The sequence below is a fragment of the Triticum urartu genome, chromosome 3, assembly GCF_003073215.2.
Source record: "Triticum urartu cultivar G1812 chromosome 3, Tu2.1, whole genome shotgun sequence".
Lineage (NCBI taxonomy): Eukaryota > Viridiplantae > Streptophyta > Magnoliopsida > Poales > Poaceae > Triticum > Triticum urartu.
The window spans coordinates 96,276,318-96,293,553 of NC_053024.1; the positions used below are offsets into that span (position 1 = coordinate 96,276,318).

The window sequence follows — 17,236 nt, forward strand, 5'->3', positions numbered from 1 at the left end:
TTATACAAACAATTGGGGCTACGAAGATGAGCTTTAAATGTTTTTACTTGATGTGTGTGTGTGTGTCGTGTGTTCTTTGCTATTGTGTGCAAATGCAATGCTTTACTTCGCACATCTGATTTATGCTCATCTTAATGTTGCATTAACAACAATGGATGTGTGATTACACGCTCGTGAATACTTTATCGCAGTTGCTAGTTCACAAGCAGCCAAAAAATTCATTTGTCGCGGTTGTTCTACCAAAAATTATTTGGATATTGAAATGGCGTGTTTGATTATTTTTATTGCTTTTTGAGATAGTGAACCGCTCATACTAAGTAGTTATTAAAACGGTGTGTGATGGGCTTGCCATAGATTGTCCATGATATCTTAATAATTTCTTTGCCAAACCAAAACAATTTAGTTATCCTTGATTATTTCTTAAGCAACACTATAATGTCTGCACGTTACACTTGCATTTATGAAGTCTTTTATCAAAACTTATGTAAAGTAATTCTTTCTTGAAGAACCAAACAATTTTATTTCTAAAACCTAATCATGTGTCATTTTTTTCCAAACTGAACTTTCACCATGGCCCGACCTTTAGTGGTCATTAATAGTCACGCATGTGCAACATTTGCATCAACAAATATAAACTTGACCTTGCTCAAAGGACCGGAAATTTAAACTACTCCCTCCGATCCAAATTTCTCTTACAAGAAAACCTATATACAAACATTATGAGATAACTTACAATTGAACATATATTCCTAACATTCCCAATAGAGACATCAAATGTAAAAATCAATGAGGTTACATCTCCCGCAGCCAATGTCTACCCGTATATATCCTACACTCAAAATCATCATTGGAGCGTGACATAGTTGACCTACCTATCACGTACATCCTACCCACTTATCATATGCTTTTCCTCCTTCTTTTGATACAGAAAAAGAGTAAGAGTCAAGACTTTAGAGTCAAAATAAAATGTTCCAAATGTACTTGCTTGTATGTTTTGGTGAACAACGTGACAAAGACATGTAAGTTTAAATAATACTCTTGCCAATTCAACTCCTGATGGGGAGGAAGAACACTTCGTTCACACTGCTCCCTCTAAGTGGTTTGGGCAAATCCTAGACGTTGCTGCGCCGTGTTGATTGTTCGCTTCGCTCGTGTTGCAGGTGGGTAGGCGGTTGTTCATTAAATAAGAAGGTGGAGTTGGGAGACACACTTTAAACGGGTTTACTTAATGTTTGTGGATCCTGTGTCTCTATGCCCAATGCTCGTCATTGTGTGTCTAGGAAATGTTTTATTACCACATCTAAATTATGCCCCTCCTCGAATGTTGCATTAATACTGAGGCATACGAGATTACACATGAGCAAATATTTTATCAACACTTTTAACATTTCCATCCTCATTTGCCATTCCTAATAGGTTGGACCAATACATGTCAACACTTACATTTAAGGCAAAGCGCATTGCAGAGCGCATTACCAGTAAATATAAAATGACAACACAATAAGATAACTTAATTGAGTGTTGTTGCTTCATCAACATAACATCCATTGGCCCAGGCAGGTTGCATAGCGCACTGGTACTAAACACAAAACAAGAGCAGACTACAATAAGCTAATTAAGCAGAGTTATGTCATCAACACTAACATCAATGGATCTGGGCAATGTCACATTCTTCGATTCAGGTCGATTAGCACAAATGGTTTGTGAATCGTGCCTGAAATGAACCAGAGAATGCGATCCATGTTGCATTTCGAACAACGTACCAACCAAAGTGATTCCACCTTTTCGGCTTATGCATGTGGCAGAGGAGTTGTTGAATTACTATGTGACATGGAGCAACACATGAACAAAAGGATGAGGAGAAGGAACAAGAGGTGAAGGACCAATGTGAGCTGAGACATGATTAACGAGAGTCGAAGAGCCGCGAGGTTGAAAGAGGGTATGGCGAAAATGTATCCATAGGCGCAATTTGTCGTGAGATAGTTAGTAAGCATAAATGGAGGTCTATATCTGGTTAGTCGATAGGGTGGGACCATGCCATCTGTTGTATCGTGTTATACCGGCGTGGTACAACGTTTACTCACTTTCCATTTAGGCACAACTATAAGCCAATTAAGTGCGAAAATTCATTTCTGAGCACGAGCTCAGATGCTCCTGATATCTACACCACAAACTCATCTCTGGATCTGTGTCAGCAAATGTATTTCCTGACCGTATATTACATTTTATATCCAGGTGCAGGGGCACGGAACAGGTAGCCATTCGATGGCTCAGTCCCTTGTCTGAGCCCTTCCCGTCGCCCCCATTCACTAACGGCCACTAGACCAGCTCCTCATAAATGCATCTCTCAGCCTCGCCCCACACCGATCTAGCTATAAGCCTGTTTATCGTAGTACTACTAGTGGACCTGTATGTTTGTGTAAGGATCTAGCTGTTGTTAACGAAGCTTGTTTCCCACACTAAATAAATTTTATCTGATTTTCAACTTGGACGTCGGAGAAACATATCTTTTTTTCAGTAACCACCTCATGTCTCTCGGATATCAATGATTCTATCCCTCAACTGATATTGTGTAACTGCGGGATTACATCATTAAGAAGTCAAGCTTCCAAAATAGTGCAAAAAGATGGTTTTAAAAGAACAGTGCCAAAAGACAAAATCAAGATATAGTCAACAACAATATGATCCTTTGGGAAATATGACAGGGCGATGATTACTAAGCCCATGTTTTCACACAATTTTCGTTACCTAAGATCCATCAAATGCACCTAATACATTGGCAGGTATTAAATATGTACTCCATGGTAAACAGTAACACAACAAAATCATGTCCACTCAACAATATCATAACACATGGGAATGGAGTCTTGCTGAGCCTATGCGGAGCAGCAGCTGCTATTTTGCTGCTGTATGGGCTGCCCTTTCATGTGAACATGGACAGTAGATTTCCTCTCCGTGGCAGATTGTCTCGTCATTCTGCAGGCATGTAAAAATTTCAGTAGCAAGTAAATCCTTCACTCGAACAGAAGGCAAGACTAGCAGTCCACATGGAAAGCATGCCCACCAGATTTTTAGAAGGCAGCAGAAGTAGTCATAATAGGAGATAACTGCATGATCTGTCCTTAGCCATCAGAAAAACTAAAGCCAATACCTAAATAAACTGTTTGTGTCAATTATGAACTCTGCAGAATTAATGTAATGAAAGGCTCCATGGGAAGTATTTGAGAAATTGTTCGTCATTGCTCTTGCTTGCAGTTTTTCTTCCGAAAAGCAAGAAATTATTGCTCTCTCGGCTTCTCTTGATCATGCACACAACCCAATAAAAAGATGAGCATATCATAATTTTTAAACCAGTAATGCAAACATATTGGACGGAATTCCGAAAGCCTTTCTTTTTCACAAGAATACAGGTCATTCGATGAGATCTAACATTTCAGAGAAACTGGGAAGAAAAAAGGCCTCTAAAAGTGTGTAGCTCCTGGTTATCTTTTCTTCATTTCTGATGACATATTTAAGAAAGTTCTCTCCACATTAATGGATTCCGTAGCATAACTCTCAAGAAAATTCATTCCTAATGATTCCGCAAATGCCTGAAACTAATCATTGATATTTTAGTCACTTCATTATATATTTGAATAGAAAAGATCAGAATCACATTACGAAGAAGAGTATCAAGAACAAAGAGGCAAGCCAACCTTTCAAGCATGAAACAAGTTGAGAGTGTTTTTTTGGTGTGTGCCAATTAGCAATACGTTGTTCTGTCCATTCAAGTATAACAGGTAAGCTCAAACTAAATGGCGGTTAGATGTTAGCCAGTACAATAGAAATCACATTATTTTCTAAATGTAGATAACAACGAGCCGTGAAAATGATAAGTTCAGGTCAATGGCTAAAGTGAAACTGTGAACCAATTCAACCGATCCTAGAGTACTATATTACTACATCTGAGTAAAGCAGTTCCAAAAAGACGGCGTTGAGTGTCACAAGAATATGATAAAAAGTAATACGGGTGTCCATGAGGGCTTACAATGATTCCATGCACTCCCCGGTAGTAAGTAGTAACTGCTTGTTATTGTCTTGAACCTTTCAAGACCCGCATGTCCCACTGAGAAAGGAACAGATCATTGCTACAACAACCAGAGGAGTGCATGAACACAGGTAGAATTTGTAAGGCAATGCTGACCTAGCCTCCAATTGTTCATTCGTTCAGAATTATGACTGCTCGCCAAGCATGTATAGTCTAAGTTGTACAGTAACCAGAAGTACTTGGGGAGTACATTGGCCCAATCCCTGCATATTTTCCAACAAACAAAATGTCAAGACTACCACACACACAGATACCACAGGACGGCCATGCCTCACCGTTTTCTCAAATATAACTATGTAAGCAGAGTTCAGTAGGCACCGAGCAACCGCAGACTATCTCCTCCATGCATTTTGTCCTCTCAGCGTTGAGCCTGATCTTATCATATCTAATTCCGAACCCGATCTCCCAAGTGTACAAATTGTAGAAATCATATGCCTCGCCCGAGCAAGTGCAGGTCGCACTACACTCTTTGTCGGTTCCTCTGCATACTTGTGAGCACTCATCCCAGGGACAAGGTGTCTGGTCTGGTGGTGTACTACCGAGCTGTAACCTGAATTTTCCAAATGTACAAATTCAGTCCAGTAGTTTTAGTTAAGCAATACCAACATGCAAGGACTGTCGTCTGCCAGTTAAAAGAAGATAATACTTAGGAGCAGCTACCATGCTTCAGCTAACCAGATCATATAGTGATTTTGTGAATGGTTTCAAAACTAAAATGAAGTGTGTCAAGCATATTTGTAATTTGAAGAAACGTACAGACGGTGGGAATAAATACAGTTCAACAACAGGAGGATTTGGGTTCTGACCTTTTTGTCCAACCAGAGGCCTTGGGGTCAGTTGACTGCCCCGACCGAGTCAGAGAAGCATCAGGACACCGGTGCACTCCCCGTCCTGTTGCCCGCAACCAGACCTGGCATTTGAGTCCGCAGGGACGGCGCGGCTGGCTTCGCTTCTCAGGAACAAGGCCAGAGGAACCGGATCTGGGTGTTCAAGATAGTCCTCAAACTCCTCCCCTGAAACAAGACGGCGATGGCCTACGGACATGCCTGCCGTCAGATTTCTTCCACCGGTATGGCAGCTTACCGACAAATCCGCAAAACTTATAGATCTTCAGAACTAACCTGTGGACGGCATCGAGCAGGAAATCGAGGCCAGCCTCTTCCATCACGTGGCCGCCGGTGCAGATCGAGCGCCGCCGGTTTTGGGGGAAGAGAGGGGGGCGACGATTCTGATCCGTGGCTCGGTTGAGATGAGAACGTTCTGGTCCACGGACCAGAACGCACACGCGCGTCCTCCGTTCCCCCGATACGATCTGGGCCCACGAAAGATGCACTGTTTCCTACCGTATTACCGCATACGCTCCTTTTTCTATATTCCGTGTCAGACGCGACAAGCTGTTTTGTTCGCATCCCGAGCGAGGAATGCACGCCGGTGATTTCGGGAGCAGCTGAGCTCGGGCACCGAATCGCCGTGTCCATAAGTGGTGTTACTTCATCAACATTAATTAGCATCCATGGATCATGGCTAGTGTCACATTCTTCATTTTAGGTGGACCAAGACCCTCGATCGAAACCTCGCGTGAAACAAACTAGAGACGTGACTTGTGTTGCATACGAGGCAAGTGATCAATATTTTTGTAGCCTTGTTTAAATTAGACATTCTCATGTATTTTATATGTTTACTCTTCAACTTCCTCATTAGTCATTAATAATTGCAGAGGTGTGTATAAACCTCCTTTTTTATTCTACTCCTTACAAATATGGACGTCTTTAGGTGGAAACCAAAGCATATATGCAATGTATTCGAAGAGAGGATCATTTTTACATGGGGTGCCACATGAGCGTCATTGTCCGTACATGAGATTGTTCCGCACCTTGTTGCCTCTGTGACGTCAACACAAGCAACTCTCGTGAAGGGGGTCGAGTCCAATCCGTATCACATGGATCCTGAGACCCTATTCCACTTGTTTGCACTATATAAAGGAGGGGGGCTTCTAGAAATATCTCTCTCGTCCAACCATCACACGACCGTCGTCGGCCTCGTTTCACATCTCTGCCACTATAGACGTCATAGTCATACCCATCGCCATATCCACTATCTTCATTGGATTGATATATACTTGTAATCGAGAATCCACAGTGACTAGCTACATTGTAAGGCTATCACGCTGTCATCTTCAAGTAACCATTTATAAAATGTCTTCTGCTTGTCATGATGTGCGAGTAATCCCCTTGGGCTAAGGGCCGAGGCGTATCCACGCAACCCCTTGTACACTCAAGTTGGGATTGACGGTATGATTTATTTTCATATATATTTACACAACTATTTGTCTCTTGTCTCTATTTCAATCGCAGTATTTACCAGTACTCGAGATACTGAAGACCGACACAGGAGAGGCAATGGAAATGGGAGAGTGAAAGGCTGCAATGGTAAGTCTGGTATGGTAGCTAGAAGGAATTTCCATGATCGACGAGTGTTGGGGATTTGCGAGGTGGAGAGAGGATGTAGAGAAAAACCAAATCCATAGGTATAGAGTATGGTAGGACAATTGGTAAGCATAAATGAAAGTGTATCTCTAACTAATCAATAGGGTGTGACCAAACCGTGTTTAATGTATTTTGTTATAATGGGCGCAATGCATCGTTTATTCATTGATATTTGGGCTCAAGCGATAAGCTAATTAAGTTGTTTTGCTTCATCAACATTAGCACCCATAGATCTTGGGCAACGTCATATTATTCAATTTAGGTGGACCGGCGCCTTGGATTGAGAAACCCTACCTAAAATAAACAAGACAACATGACTCAACGTTATATTCTAGACAACATATCCGTGGGCGTGCAGCCGCCTTGTCGTTTTATGCGTGTGGTGGAGGGTCTCATGAACTACTGCGCGACATGGAGCAACACATGAATAAGAAGGGGAGGAGGAGCGACGAGAGATGAGACATGACCTATGAGAGCCAGGGAGCTGTGAGGTGGAGAAATGATGCGGAGGAAATGAATCCATAGGCGCACATTGTCGTTGGACAGCTGGTAAACGTAAATGAAAGCATATCTTTGATTAGTCGATATGGTTGGTCCAGACCATTTACTGCACCGTGTTATACAAGGCAACCGCTTATTCATTTCTATCTACGCTTTGACTTAAACGTGAATAGTAATGTGGTTATTGGACGGATCTCAACGGATTGTGTGGTGCACATATTAGCCCCACTGGACACCACGGCCCATAGTGTGTCTTTCGTTATACTTTTACATATAAACATAGTGTGATTTAGTACAAGCACCATAATTCAAAAACATTATGTTTCTACTCTAAACATAATGTCCAAATTCAAATTAGAAAAAAAATTCAAAAATCAAACGTAAACCATAGGGCTCAAACATAGGGCACCACACACTCATTTCTTCTCACACACCCCCATTTCTAATTCGTAGTAGGGGTAGGGTTAACCTCGATGACATCTTCATCAACACCTTTGAATGGATTGGTAGAGATGCTTTGACTAATTCGAGCAGCTTTGGAGAGAAAGTCCCCTGTCTAGTTTTCCTCGTCTTGTAGTTTGCAAAAACCAATCTTTTCTCTCATTCATATGGTAGCAAGTTTTTATCGTATTTGCGAATCAACATGTGGTTGAGTTGGCTAGGTGCACAGTGGTATCCCCAACCCATCAGGGTTCAAATCCTGTGCTCGTATTATTTCTGAATTTATTTCAGGATTTTCAGCGATGCGCTTTCAGTGGGAGGAGACGTTCCCGTCGACGACGAGGCGCCTACGGTGACTTCGTAAATCTCAAGATGATATGCCGGCTCAGTCTCTCGGAGGTGCTCATAGGGGTAGGGTGTGCGTGCGTACGTTCATAGGGGTGAGTGTATGCGCGTGTATATGAGCGCTTGTGTCTGTACTGATACTCAGAAAAAAGTTTTATTGTATTTGTTTTAATTTAATATAAAAATGAAAATGAAAATGGACCTAGGCAAATCGACCGGACTAGGGCAAAGCAGCCGCTTGGTGTGGGCGGCTGACCCTGACCTCACCCTGCCGAAGCGTTTTTCCTTCATCGCTCGCTCATCCCTTCAAAAAGGCCCAAACACTATCGCGCACAGCTGCTCGCTCGTCTCACCCCTCCCTCCCTCTTGCGGCGGCCGCAGGCAATTCTTCGGCGGCCGCTGGTCGAAGGCGGCCCTCTGCACCGGCGGATCTGCAGGTGCGGCGCCCCCTCCTCCGTCTCCACCTTCCCATCCCCGCAAGTTGACCTCGGCGTCACCGCCGGCGCCTCGCTAATCGCCCGGCCAAACCCTTTCCGCCCCATTCCCTCCCCGCCGTCTCCACCCCGCTCCGCAATCTCGCACATCGGTTCCGAAGGTACTGTGAGCATTTCAGCCATCTCGTCCAGTGATGATTTTAATCGCAGACTGACCTTTCGAAAATTACGTGTGTGCTCCGTCCAGATCCGCCCCTGCTGGTTTCTTGGCGAGGAACCCTAGCTTGCTCGAGCAATCTTGCCGTCCGTGTTGCCCTGTTATTTACCGTGAGCAATCCGGATTAGGTTTTTTTCCCCAGCAACTTCTAATCTCGCAGATGAATTCCATTCCGTTCTTGCCGCTGTCCTGTTCCGTGGGAAAAATGGAAAGATGATGCTTTGTCCGCCCCGCCGCTAATTCCGCCCTGTTCCTGGTCATTTTGTCCGAAGATTAGGTCGGCCCTGCTTACAGTTCTTGGTTTTGTGAGCGCACGCTAGGTTGATGGATTTGATCTCGGTGGGATGTTTCTACCCCAAATGAAAGGACTTTTGGTGCATTCGCCCATGCCCAGATGCCCTAGTTTTTCTGTGGGAAGCCCCTGCCCTAGGTTTTTGTTTGTGGGAAGCCCCTGCCCTAGTTTTTTTGTGTCGGTGAAGTCCATGCCCTAGGTTGACAGAGTCAATTTTTGAGGGATTCAATGTCTTCCCGTATGAATCTGGTTCCGGCATGTTCATGGTCATTCGAGCCGGAATTTGCCCTAGTATTTAGGTGTCGACAAAGCAATCAAGTAAAAGTCGCTGGTGGCCACAACTTGGGACAAAATTAAACATAAAATCGCACAATATCTTGTTGAAGGTGCACTCTACTTACCTAGCATCATAAAAATACTATAAGTTGAATTAAGTAATGCACTCTGATCACTGCCGATGCCTCACTCCCCACCCGCCCAAGCCCTGCGCGCGCCTGCAATCTTAATCCCGGCTTTGGATGTTGATCATTTTAGTCATCTCATTCAGTGATGACTTAGTTGCAAACTAACCTTCGCAAATTGTGGGTGTGCACCATCCAGATCCACCCCTGCTAGTTTGTTGCTTAGGGAACCTAGCTGGCTTGAGCAATCTGGCCAACTTTTTTGCCCTTTATTTACTGTGAGCAATCCGGATTAGGTTTTTTTCCCCAGCAACTCCTTACATTGCAGATGAATTCCATTCCCTTCTTGTCGCTGTCCTGTTCCGTGGGAAAAACGGAAAGAGGATGCAGTGTCCGAAGCTAATAATTGTGGGTTCAATTAGCCCCCCCCCCCCCCCGCTTAATTGTTTCTTGGTTTTGTGAGCGCACGCTAGGTTGATGGATTTGATCTCGGTGGGTTGTTTCTACCCCAAATGGAAGGACTTTTGGTCCATTCGCCCTAGTTTTTTGTGGGAAGCCCCTGCCCCAGTTCTTTTTGTGGGAAGCCCCTGCCCTAGTTTTTTTTTGTGTGGGAAGTCCCTGCCCTAGGTTGATAGAGTCAAATTTTCAAGGGATCCAATGTCTTCCTGTATGAATCTGGTTCCGCCATGTTCCTGGTCATTCAAGCTGAAATTTGCCCTAGTATTTAGGTGCCAGCAAAGCAATCAAGTAAAAGTTGCTGGATGCCAGAAGTTGAGATGAAATTAGACATAAAATCGCACAATATCTTGTTGAAGGTGCATTCTACTTACCTAGCATCATAAAAATAATGTACTTCAAAGTAAATAATGCACCATGCTCACTGCCGACACCTCACTCCCCACCCACCCAAACCCTGCATGGCTCAAATGCTGTGTGCGCCCGCAATCTTAATCCTGGCTTTGGATGTTGATCATTTTAGTCATCTCATCCAGTGATGATTTAATCACAAACTTACCTTCGCAAATTGTGGGTGTGCACCATCCAGATCCGCCCCTGCTAGTTTGTTGCTGAGAGAACCTAGCTTGATTGAGCAATCTGGCCAAATTTTTTGTGCCCTTTATTTACTGGGAGCAATCTGGATTAATTTTTTTTCAGCTACTTCTGATATCGCATATGAATTCCATTCCGTTCTGGCCGCTGTCCTGTTCCATTAGGAAAATGGAAAGAAGATGCTGTGTCCACCCTGTTCCTTGTCATTTTGTCTAAAGCTGATAATTGTGGGTTCAATTAGGTCCGCTGTGCTTACAGTTCTGCTTGGTTTGTGAGCGCGCGCTAGGTTGATGGATTTGATCTTGGCGGGTTGTGTGAACCCCAAATGAAATGAGTTTTGGTGAATTCGCCCTTGCTCTAGGTTGATAGAGTCAATTTGAGGGATTCCAAGTCGTCTTTGCATCTGTTTCTGGCTCTTGATCCGCCCTGTTCCTGCTCATTCTAGCTGAAATTTGCCCTAGTATTAGGTGCTGGCGATGCAATCAAGTAAAGTTCGTTAGAGGTCACAAGCGGAGACGAAATTAGAAAATAAAATCACACAATATCTGGTTGAAGGCGCACTCTACTAACCTAGCATCATAAGAATAATGTACTTGAATTAAATATTACAAGCTTCTTCCTATTTTCTTATGCAATAGAGCAGGTCAGTTGGTATATCATGGTTATCTTGGTTACGTAAGCGTGATATCTACTATCTTCTGGCCTGTCGAGGTGTCCTATGGCAACTAGCGCTGGGAGCTTGGGGAAGTAGGAATGTAGAACTCATGTTTTGAGCCTTGAATGGGCTGATGGCTTAAACAGCCAATGCTGTCTGTAAAAGATCTTATACACCATACTGGAACCTTTTCCGTAAACAGAACAGACAGTGTTATATGTAAATATATATTTACTCTATTTAAGTACTTCATCCGTCCCATAATATAAGATGTTATTACAACCATCATACGAGTACATTGATTGTAATAACATCTTATATTTTAGGACGGAGGGAGTACTCCCGAATAAACAAATACTGGGTCCCAGTTTTACAATGACTAAACTGCATGATCGCCAGAATTTAGTTCACAAGTTTGTTACAAATGTCTTCCTGCTTATTCAATCCCATGCTTCCAACACGTGCCTAGATTGACACTGTTCCTTGAAATTTTGATCACTGCTTTCTATAACATACTGCATATTCTCTAATTCATGTATTGATTCTCTGGATTGTTATTGGTACACGTAGCTTGCTGTATATTCATTAAGTATTTACATATCTGGAAGAGTTCCCTTTTTTGGTCTCTATAAATGATCTGATCTTTTTGGACATGAACATTTTGGTGAAGACCATCATGGAAGGACATCTTCATTACATTAAATACTTGCTGTACCACAAGCTTATTGTAAACCATGCAACCCGAAGCATCAGAATTTTTTATTGTACTGCCTAGCTTTTAAAACAAAGAATTAACTAACATGTTCTGATCAATCTAATATTTTCTTGCAGTGCCTTGTGTCGAAGACTTCAAGATCGTCCTTTTGTATTTGCGTTATTCTTGGTTCACATTGAAGGATTCACATTTTGAGGTAAAATGAGCGGTGCTCCAAAAAGATCGCATGAGGAGGGTAGCCATTCTACACCTGCGAAACGGCCTCTGGACGATAGCAGCTTGTACTCGAGCCCTTCTGGGAAACTCATTCAACCAGGCGGCAGTGATTTCCATGGTCCTTTTGAACATGATGGAAGATTTACCAAAGTACCACGTGTTGAGTCACGTGATGATAAGAGGCCACCTCTGACACATCGGATGCCTGTTGGCTCCTCCAACTTTGTTGACCACCCGACCTCATCTGACAGCAGATTAGAATCAAAACAAAACAAAGATGCACGGGACACCAAGGTTGACGACCGGGAGGCAAAAGCTGATGCTCGGGATGTCCATAGTGATAGCAGGATTGAATTTCCAGGCAATAAAGCTGAGACTGATGTGAAGACAAACAACAGAGCAGATGACACTGAAATAAGAGTTGACCGGAGGGCGCATGGTGATTTCACAGGTGATGTTGTCAAATCGGATAAGGATAGCCATCCTACTGGAACTTCAAACATAGCCTGGAAAGATAATAAAGACCATAGAGGTAAAAGATATGTTGATCAGCCAGATGATACTGCAGGATGGCGTTTTCTTCGTCCTGGTATGCAAGGCACTGATGAAACTCTCAAGGTTCAAACTATTGTGGAAGAGCGCAGCTCCAAGGATGCACATGAATCTACTGGTGAGAATAAAATAGAACCTAAAAGTGAAGATAAGTTTAGAGACAAGGACAGGAGAAAGAAAGATGAAAAATATAGAGATTTTGGTGCAAGAGACGCTGATAGAAATGATCGCAGAATTGGTAGTCAGCTTGCAGGTGGTAGTGTTGAACGAAGAGAAATTCAAAGGGATGATCGGGATGCTGAAAAATGGGACAGGGAAAGAAAAGATTCCCAGAAGGACAAGGAAAACAATGACCGCGAGAAGGATTCTGCCAAGAAGGATTCATTTGTAGCAGTTGACAAGGAGAACACAATACTGGAAAAAACAGCTTCTGATGGAGCTGTTAAACCTGCTGAACATGAGAGTACAGCTGCTGAAATGAAGACACTTAAAGATGACACATGGAAATCTCATGATAGGGATCTTAAGGACAAGAAAAGAGAGAAGGATGTGGATACAGGAGACAGGCATGACCAAAGGAGTAAATACAATGACAAAGAATCTGATGATACTGGTCCTGAAGGAGATACAGAGAAAGATAAGGATACTTTTGGAAGTATACAGCGCAGGAGGATGGCACGCCCAAAGGGAGGTAGTCAAGCATCTCAACGGGAACCTCGGTTCCGGTCCAAAATGCGTGATGGTGAAGGGTAAGCTTAACACTGCATCTTACCATGTTTCTTGTACTTGATTCGAATAGCATAATAGTGTGTATGGGTATAGCTATCACGAATCACATTCCATTTCTGGAAATTTGCACATCTCTCACTGAGAATGGAAGACGTTTGCCTTCTGACGTCTGTTTACTAGGCAATGATTTTTTTTGTAAGTGATAAGCCCATTGAAAAATCTCACGTTCTTTTATTTCTTCTTGCAGGTCTCAAGGTCAGTCGATTATCTTCATTCCTAGCTGAATAAAATGGAATAATGGATAGTGGTGCTTTTTTCGGAACTGGAGTCATCAACAGCTTAGGATCTAGATAATTTTACATTTCCTTCTCATAAGGTTTTAGTTCACATTGATATTTTACTGCACATTTTCATACTGTGGGATTTAGTGCTCTGACATCCACTTCAATGTTCAAGATCCCTTCACATTTGGGGTGATCCTGTGCACATGCATGTTTTTGTTTTCCTATCATTTGACCAAATCCAGTTGGAGCAAAAAAGGATTAGTTATGATGATCCTTTTATTTGAAACCCTTTTTACATAGAAATTATTGACGAGATTCGGTTTCAAGCCGCATAAAATGATTTCTTTTGCCATGGTCCATTATCACCAGCTTTGTATTTGTTATCTTAATATCCTCATCGGTGCAGGTAAATCTGAGGTATCTGCAATTGTATATAAAGCTGGTGAATGCATGCAAGAGCTTCTGAAATCGTGGAAAGAGTTTGAAGCTACCCCAGATGCTAGAAATGCTGAGAATCAACAAAATGGTCCTACTCTTGAAATTCGGATACCTGCGGAGTTTGTTACTTCCACGAATCGGCAAGTAAGTGTACTGATTCCTTAGGTGATTTCTGTATTAGACTTTTTAGTCACGTAATCAATTTCCATGCCTGTGTTGCTGGATTATTTTTCTTTTTTCCTTAAGTAGCATAAGGGAAACAATAAATGATGAACATTTGAAAGTGCATTACTGTCTCGCCTTCCATTTGAAATGCTATAGGAGTTTCTTCATTTTTAATTTCACTTTGTTTTTCTGAGGCATGGACGAACAAACTGTTTATCTTACACTTTTTGACATCACGTAGGCTGAAGACTGCATCGCTGCTTTTTTAGTGTTGTTTAACAATTGTAGTGAACTTCTTCCATTAGCTACTTTATCCACTTGTTAAATACTAAAAACCTCTGTTTTGTAGGTAAAAGGTGCTCAGCTTTGGGGAACAGATGTTTATACAAATGATTCAGACCTTGTGGCTGGTAGGTGCTTCATTGTTTTTTTCAATCTTCTAAAGTAACTCAGAAAGCCGGTGTTCTAATGACCGTTTCTTTTAGTGTTAATGCATACTGGTTACTGCTCCCCCACATCATCACCTCCACCATCTGCCATCCAAGAACTGCGTGCAACTGTTCGTGTGCTACCACCACAAGACAGTAAGCCTTGACTAATTTTGTGTCAATTCAGTTGGACATGCTTAAAATGTCAGATTGTTGAATCAGTACTCTTATAAAACATGGTATATCTCCCAGGCTATACTTCAACACTAAGGAACAATGTCCGTTCACGTGCTTGGGGCGCTGGTATTGGTTGTAGCTTCCGCATAGAACGCTGCTGCATTGTTAAGGTATTAAGACTGTAAAACTGTACAGAATATTACAATACTTGCCTTTTATTTATTCTGTTGATGCTACAAACTCGTGAAATCCTTTTATTGATCACTGTTTGAAGATTGGTTGCTTAGCATGCTTTACGCTTTGCAGAAAGGTGGTGGTGCCATTGATCTTGAGCCTCGCCTTAGCCATACGTCAGCCGTGGAGCCTACACTAGCTCCAGTTGCAGTGGAGCGTACAATGACAACACGAGCAGCAGCTTCTGTAATTTTCTGATACTCTTTGTTCCTCTCTCTCTTAACAAAATTTTGTTCTATTTTCAGTATTTTAATTTTTCTTCTTGTAACCAGACCTTTGTTTCTATTCTCTACTAAGGTTTTATCAATATGTTTCATGCAGAATGCATTACGTCAACAAAGATTTGTTCGGGAAGTTACAATACAGTACAATCTCTGCAACGAGCCATGGTACTTTCCTGACTTACCTCCTGACCCTTCATTTTTCTGTTCATCAAAGTACCTACATTGCCATTTCTGTGTCATCGCAGTTCTTGTGTTTTTGAGCGCCCATGTTTTCTGCACCTCTGCTTGTAGAAGCTGCTGCTTTGTTCTGTTTTGAGCTAAGGTTGCTCCTAGTAAGCCATTCTTTTTTCTTTCTTCAGGTTAAAGTACAGTATAAGCATTGTGGCGGACAAGGGATTGAAGAAGTCTCTTTATACTTCTGCGAGGCTGAAAAAGGGCGAAGTCATATACTTGGAAACACATTTCAATAGGTACAAAATGACTGGCTTATTGTCCTAACACTGTTTTATGTTTGTTGGCATTCTTATTGACTCTCACTTGCATGTTACTCACTGTCTTTCAAATCTTGTCTTGTTGGCCTTAAGTTCTCGCAGGTATGAGCTGTGCTTCAGTGGGGAAAAGCCTCGCTCCATTGGATCAAATTCCAATGCATCTGATTTGGAACCGGAAAAACACCAGAACAATAGCCACCACCATTTGCAAAATGGGGACAGGGGCGCCACGGAACATGAACTCCGGGACGTGTTCCGATGGTCACGGTGTAAGAAGGCCATGCCCGAGGTTGCCATGAGATCCATTGGTATCCCACTGCCAGCTGAACAAGTTGAGGTAATTTCCCTCTACAGCAAAGCCCACGTCATTCTCTCTTTTTTCCTCCATTGGGCATCATTCAACTTTGTTGTGTGTTACCCGTGGCAACGCAGGTGCTGCAGGACAATCTGGAGTGGGAGGATGTGCAGTGGTCGCAGACCGGCGTCTGGGTTTCTGGGAAGGAGTATCCGCTCGCCCGCGTGCATTTCCTCTCGGCGAACTAGCGATGGCGCACTCCGGTAGCAGCAGGCCAGGCCAGGCCAGCCTATGAAGAAACCATTTTCTTCTTTCGTGAATGCTGCTGCTTTGCCGCCGTGCCATGCCATCTTGTTTGTGTATAAAAGAAGGGAAAGAGAAGAGAAGCTGTTGTAGGCCGTGTTGTGCCTGTAATCTTTGTGACACACCAATAACCGTTATATGTCTGTCTGAGAGATGTAATTCTTGGTTCTTGAGTTAGGCAAAACCGGATTATTATTCGCTGATTGTTGAATGCTGGATGCGAGTTGGAACTATTTATCATCCAATGTTTCTTGGTTGTAGCTCATGGCCATTGGTCGTGCCTTCTTTGTTCATAACGATGATGATATGTGGACTTTTACTTGGATGTAGTTGGATGTTTGGGTATTTTTATAAGAAGACGAAACGGAGGGGGAGAGCGGCCGTTGCCGTGCCGTCAGCTCTCAACTGAAGGAGCCCGGCGACGGTGGAGGACGGGCCTGGCTTATCCACACGTTTCCCCTCCCTTTTATAATCCCGCCACCTTTAGCAACGGACGTGCGAAGCCAGCCCGCCAATTAAACCCACCCGCCCTGCGATCCATTCCATTCCTCTCGCCAATGGCAGCCGCGTCAGGAATCGCCGGTACGTTCTCCGTCCGCCCCACGGTGCCGGCGGGCCGGCTATGCTCGTGCGCCGCCGCGGCCGGCGAGGCGAGGTCCCGCGGCGCCGACGGGGGCGGGGGCGGGGCCGGGAAGTGGTGGGCGCCGCTCCTGGGGTGGTCGGGCCAGGCCGACTACATCGACGCCCAGCCGGCGCCGGCGCCGGAGGAGGACCGCGACCGGGCTGCGGGGAAGAGGCGGTTCGGGGTGCTGACGGAGGAGAAGGCGCGGCAGCTGCGGCTGCGGATGATGGAGACGGAGAGCTTCCACGACGTCATGTACCACTCCGCCATCGCGTCCCGCCTCGCCTCCGCCCCGCCCGACACCGCCCGCCGCACCAAGCCGTAGCCTGGCCACGCACGCACGCGCGCGCTCCCTTGCCGTACGTGGCCGCCGTTCGAGGTGCAGCTCAGCTCACCGTCCGGCGGGAAGCCATGCACGCGCAGCTGTGTGTTTGTATATAAATAGCAGAAGCTT

General features: G+C 43.8%; 2 protein-coding genes and 1 long non-coding RNA gene across 12 annotated transcripts; 2 read left to right on the forward strand and 1 right to left on the reverse strand.

The window, feature by feature from the left end:
- Nucleotides 1–2,667: 2,667 nt before the first annotated feature.
- On the reverse strand, nucleotides 2,668–5,433 carry LOC125543092. Of its 8 annotated transcripts, XR_007298287.1 has the most exons (7): nucleotides 5,209–5,433; nucleotides 4,894–5,121; nucleotides 4,406–4,637; nucleotides 4,184–4,290; nucleotides 4,028–4,105; nucleotides 3,065–3,596; nucleotides 2,668–2,976 (listed from the first exon to the last, which is right to left on the reverse strand). It is a non-coding gene; the product is annotated as an uncharacterized LOC125543092 (long non-coding RNA). The 8 variants fall into 8 exon arrangements; XR_007298283.1 differs by having other exon boundaries at nucleotides 3,065–4,105; XR_007298288.1 differs by having other exon boundaries at nucleotides 3,065–3,293; nucleotides 4,028–4,290.
- Nucleotides 5,434–8,138: 2,705 nt separating this feature from the next.
- LOC125543093 (zinc finger CCCH domain-containing protein 13) lies at nucleotides 8,139–16,425 on the forward strand. Of its 3 annotated transcripts, none has more exons than XM_048706336.1 (12): nucleotides 8,139–8,297; nucleotides 11,741–13,141; nucleotides 13,369–13,376; nucleotides 13,812–13,987; nucleotides 14,358–14,418; nucleotides 14,494–14,592; nucleotides 14,689–14,783; nucleotides 14,920–15,033; nucleotides 15,169–15,236; nucleotides 15,431–15,541; nucleotides 15,656–15,899; nucleotides 15,995–16,425. In XM_048706336.1, the coding sequence occupies exons 2-12, from the start codon at nucleotides 11,826–11,828 to the stop codon at nucleotides 16,103–16,105; spliced, it is 2,403 nt and encodes an 800-aa protein (XP_048562293.1). In that variant the 5' UTR covers nucleotides 8,139–8,297; nucleotides 11,741–11,825; the 3' UTR covers nucleotides 16,106–16,425. The 3 variants fall into 3 exon arrangements, with proteins under 3 accessions (XP_048562293.1, XP_048562295.1, XP_048562294.1); XM_048706338.1 differs by having other exon boundaries at nucleotides 15,665–15,899; XM_048706337.1 differs by having other exon boundaries at nucleotides 8,168–8,455.
- A 108-nt stretch (nucleotides 16,426–16,533) lies between these two features.
- LOC125543094 lies at nucleotides 16,534–17,209 on the forward strand. Its single transcript, XM_048706339.1, has one exon. The coding sequence runs from the start codon at nucleotides 16,718–16,720 to the stop codon at nucleotides 17,105–17,107; it is 390 nt and encodes a 129-aa protein (XP_048562296.1). The 5' UTR covers nucleotides 16,534–16,717; the 3' UTR covers nucleotides 17,108–17,209.
- Nucleotides 17,210–17,236: the final 27 nt, after the last annotated feature.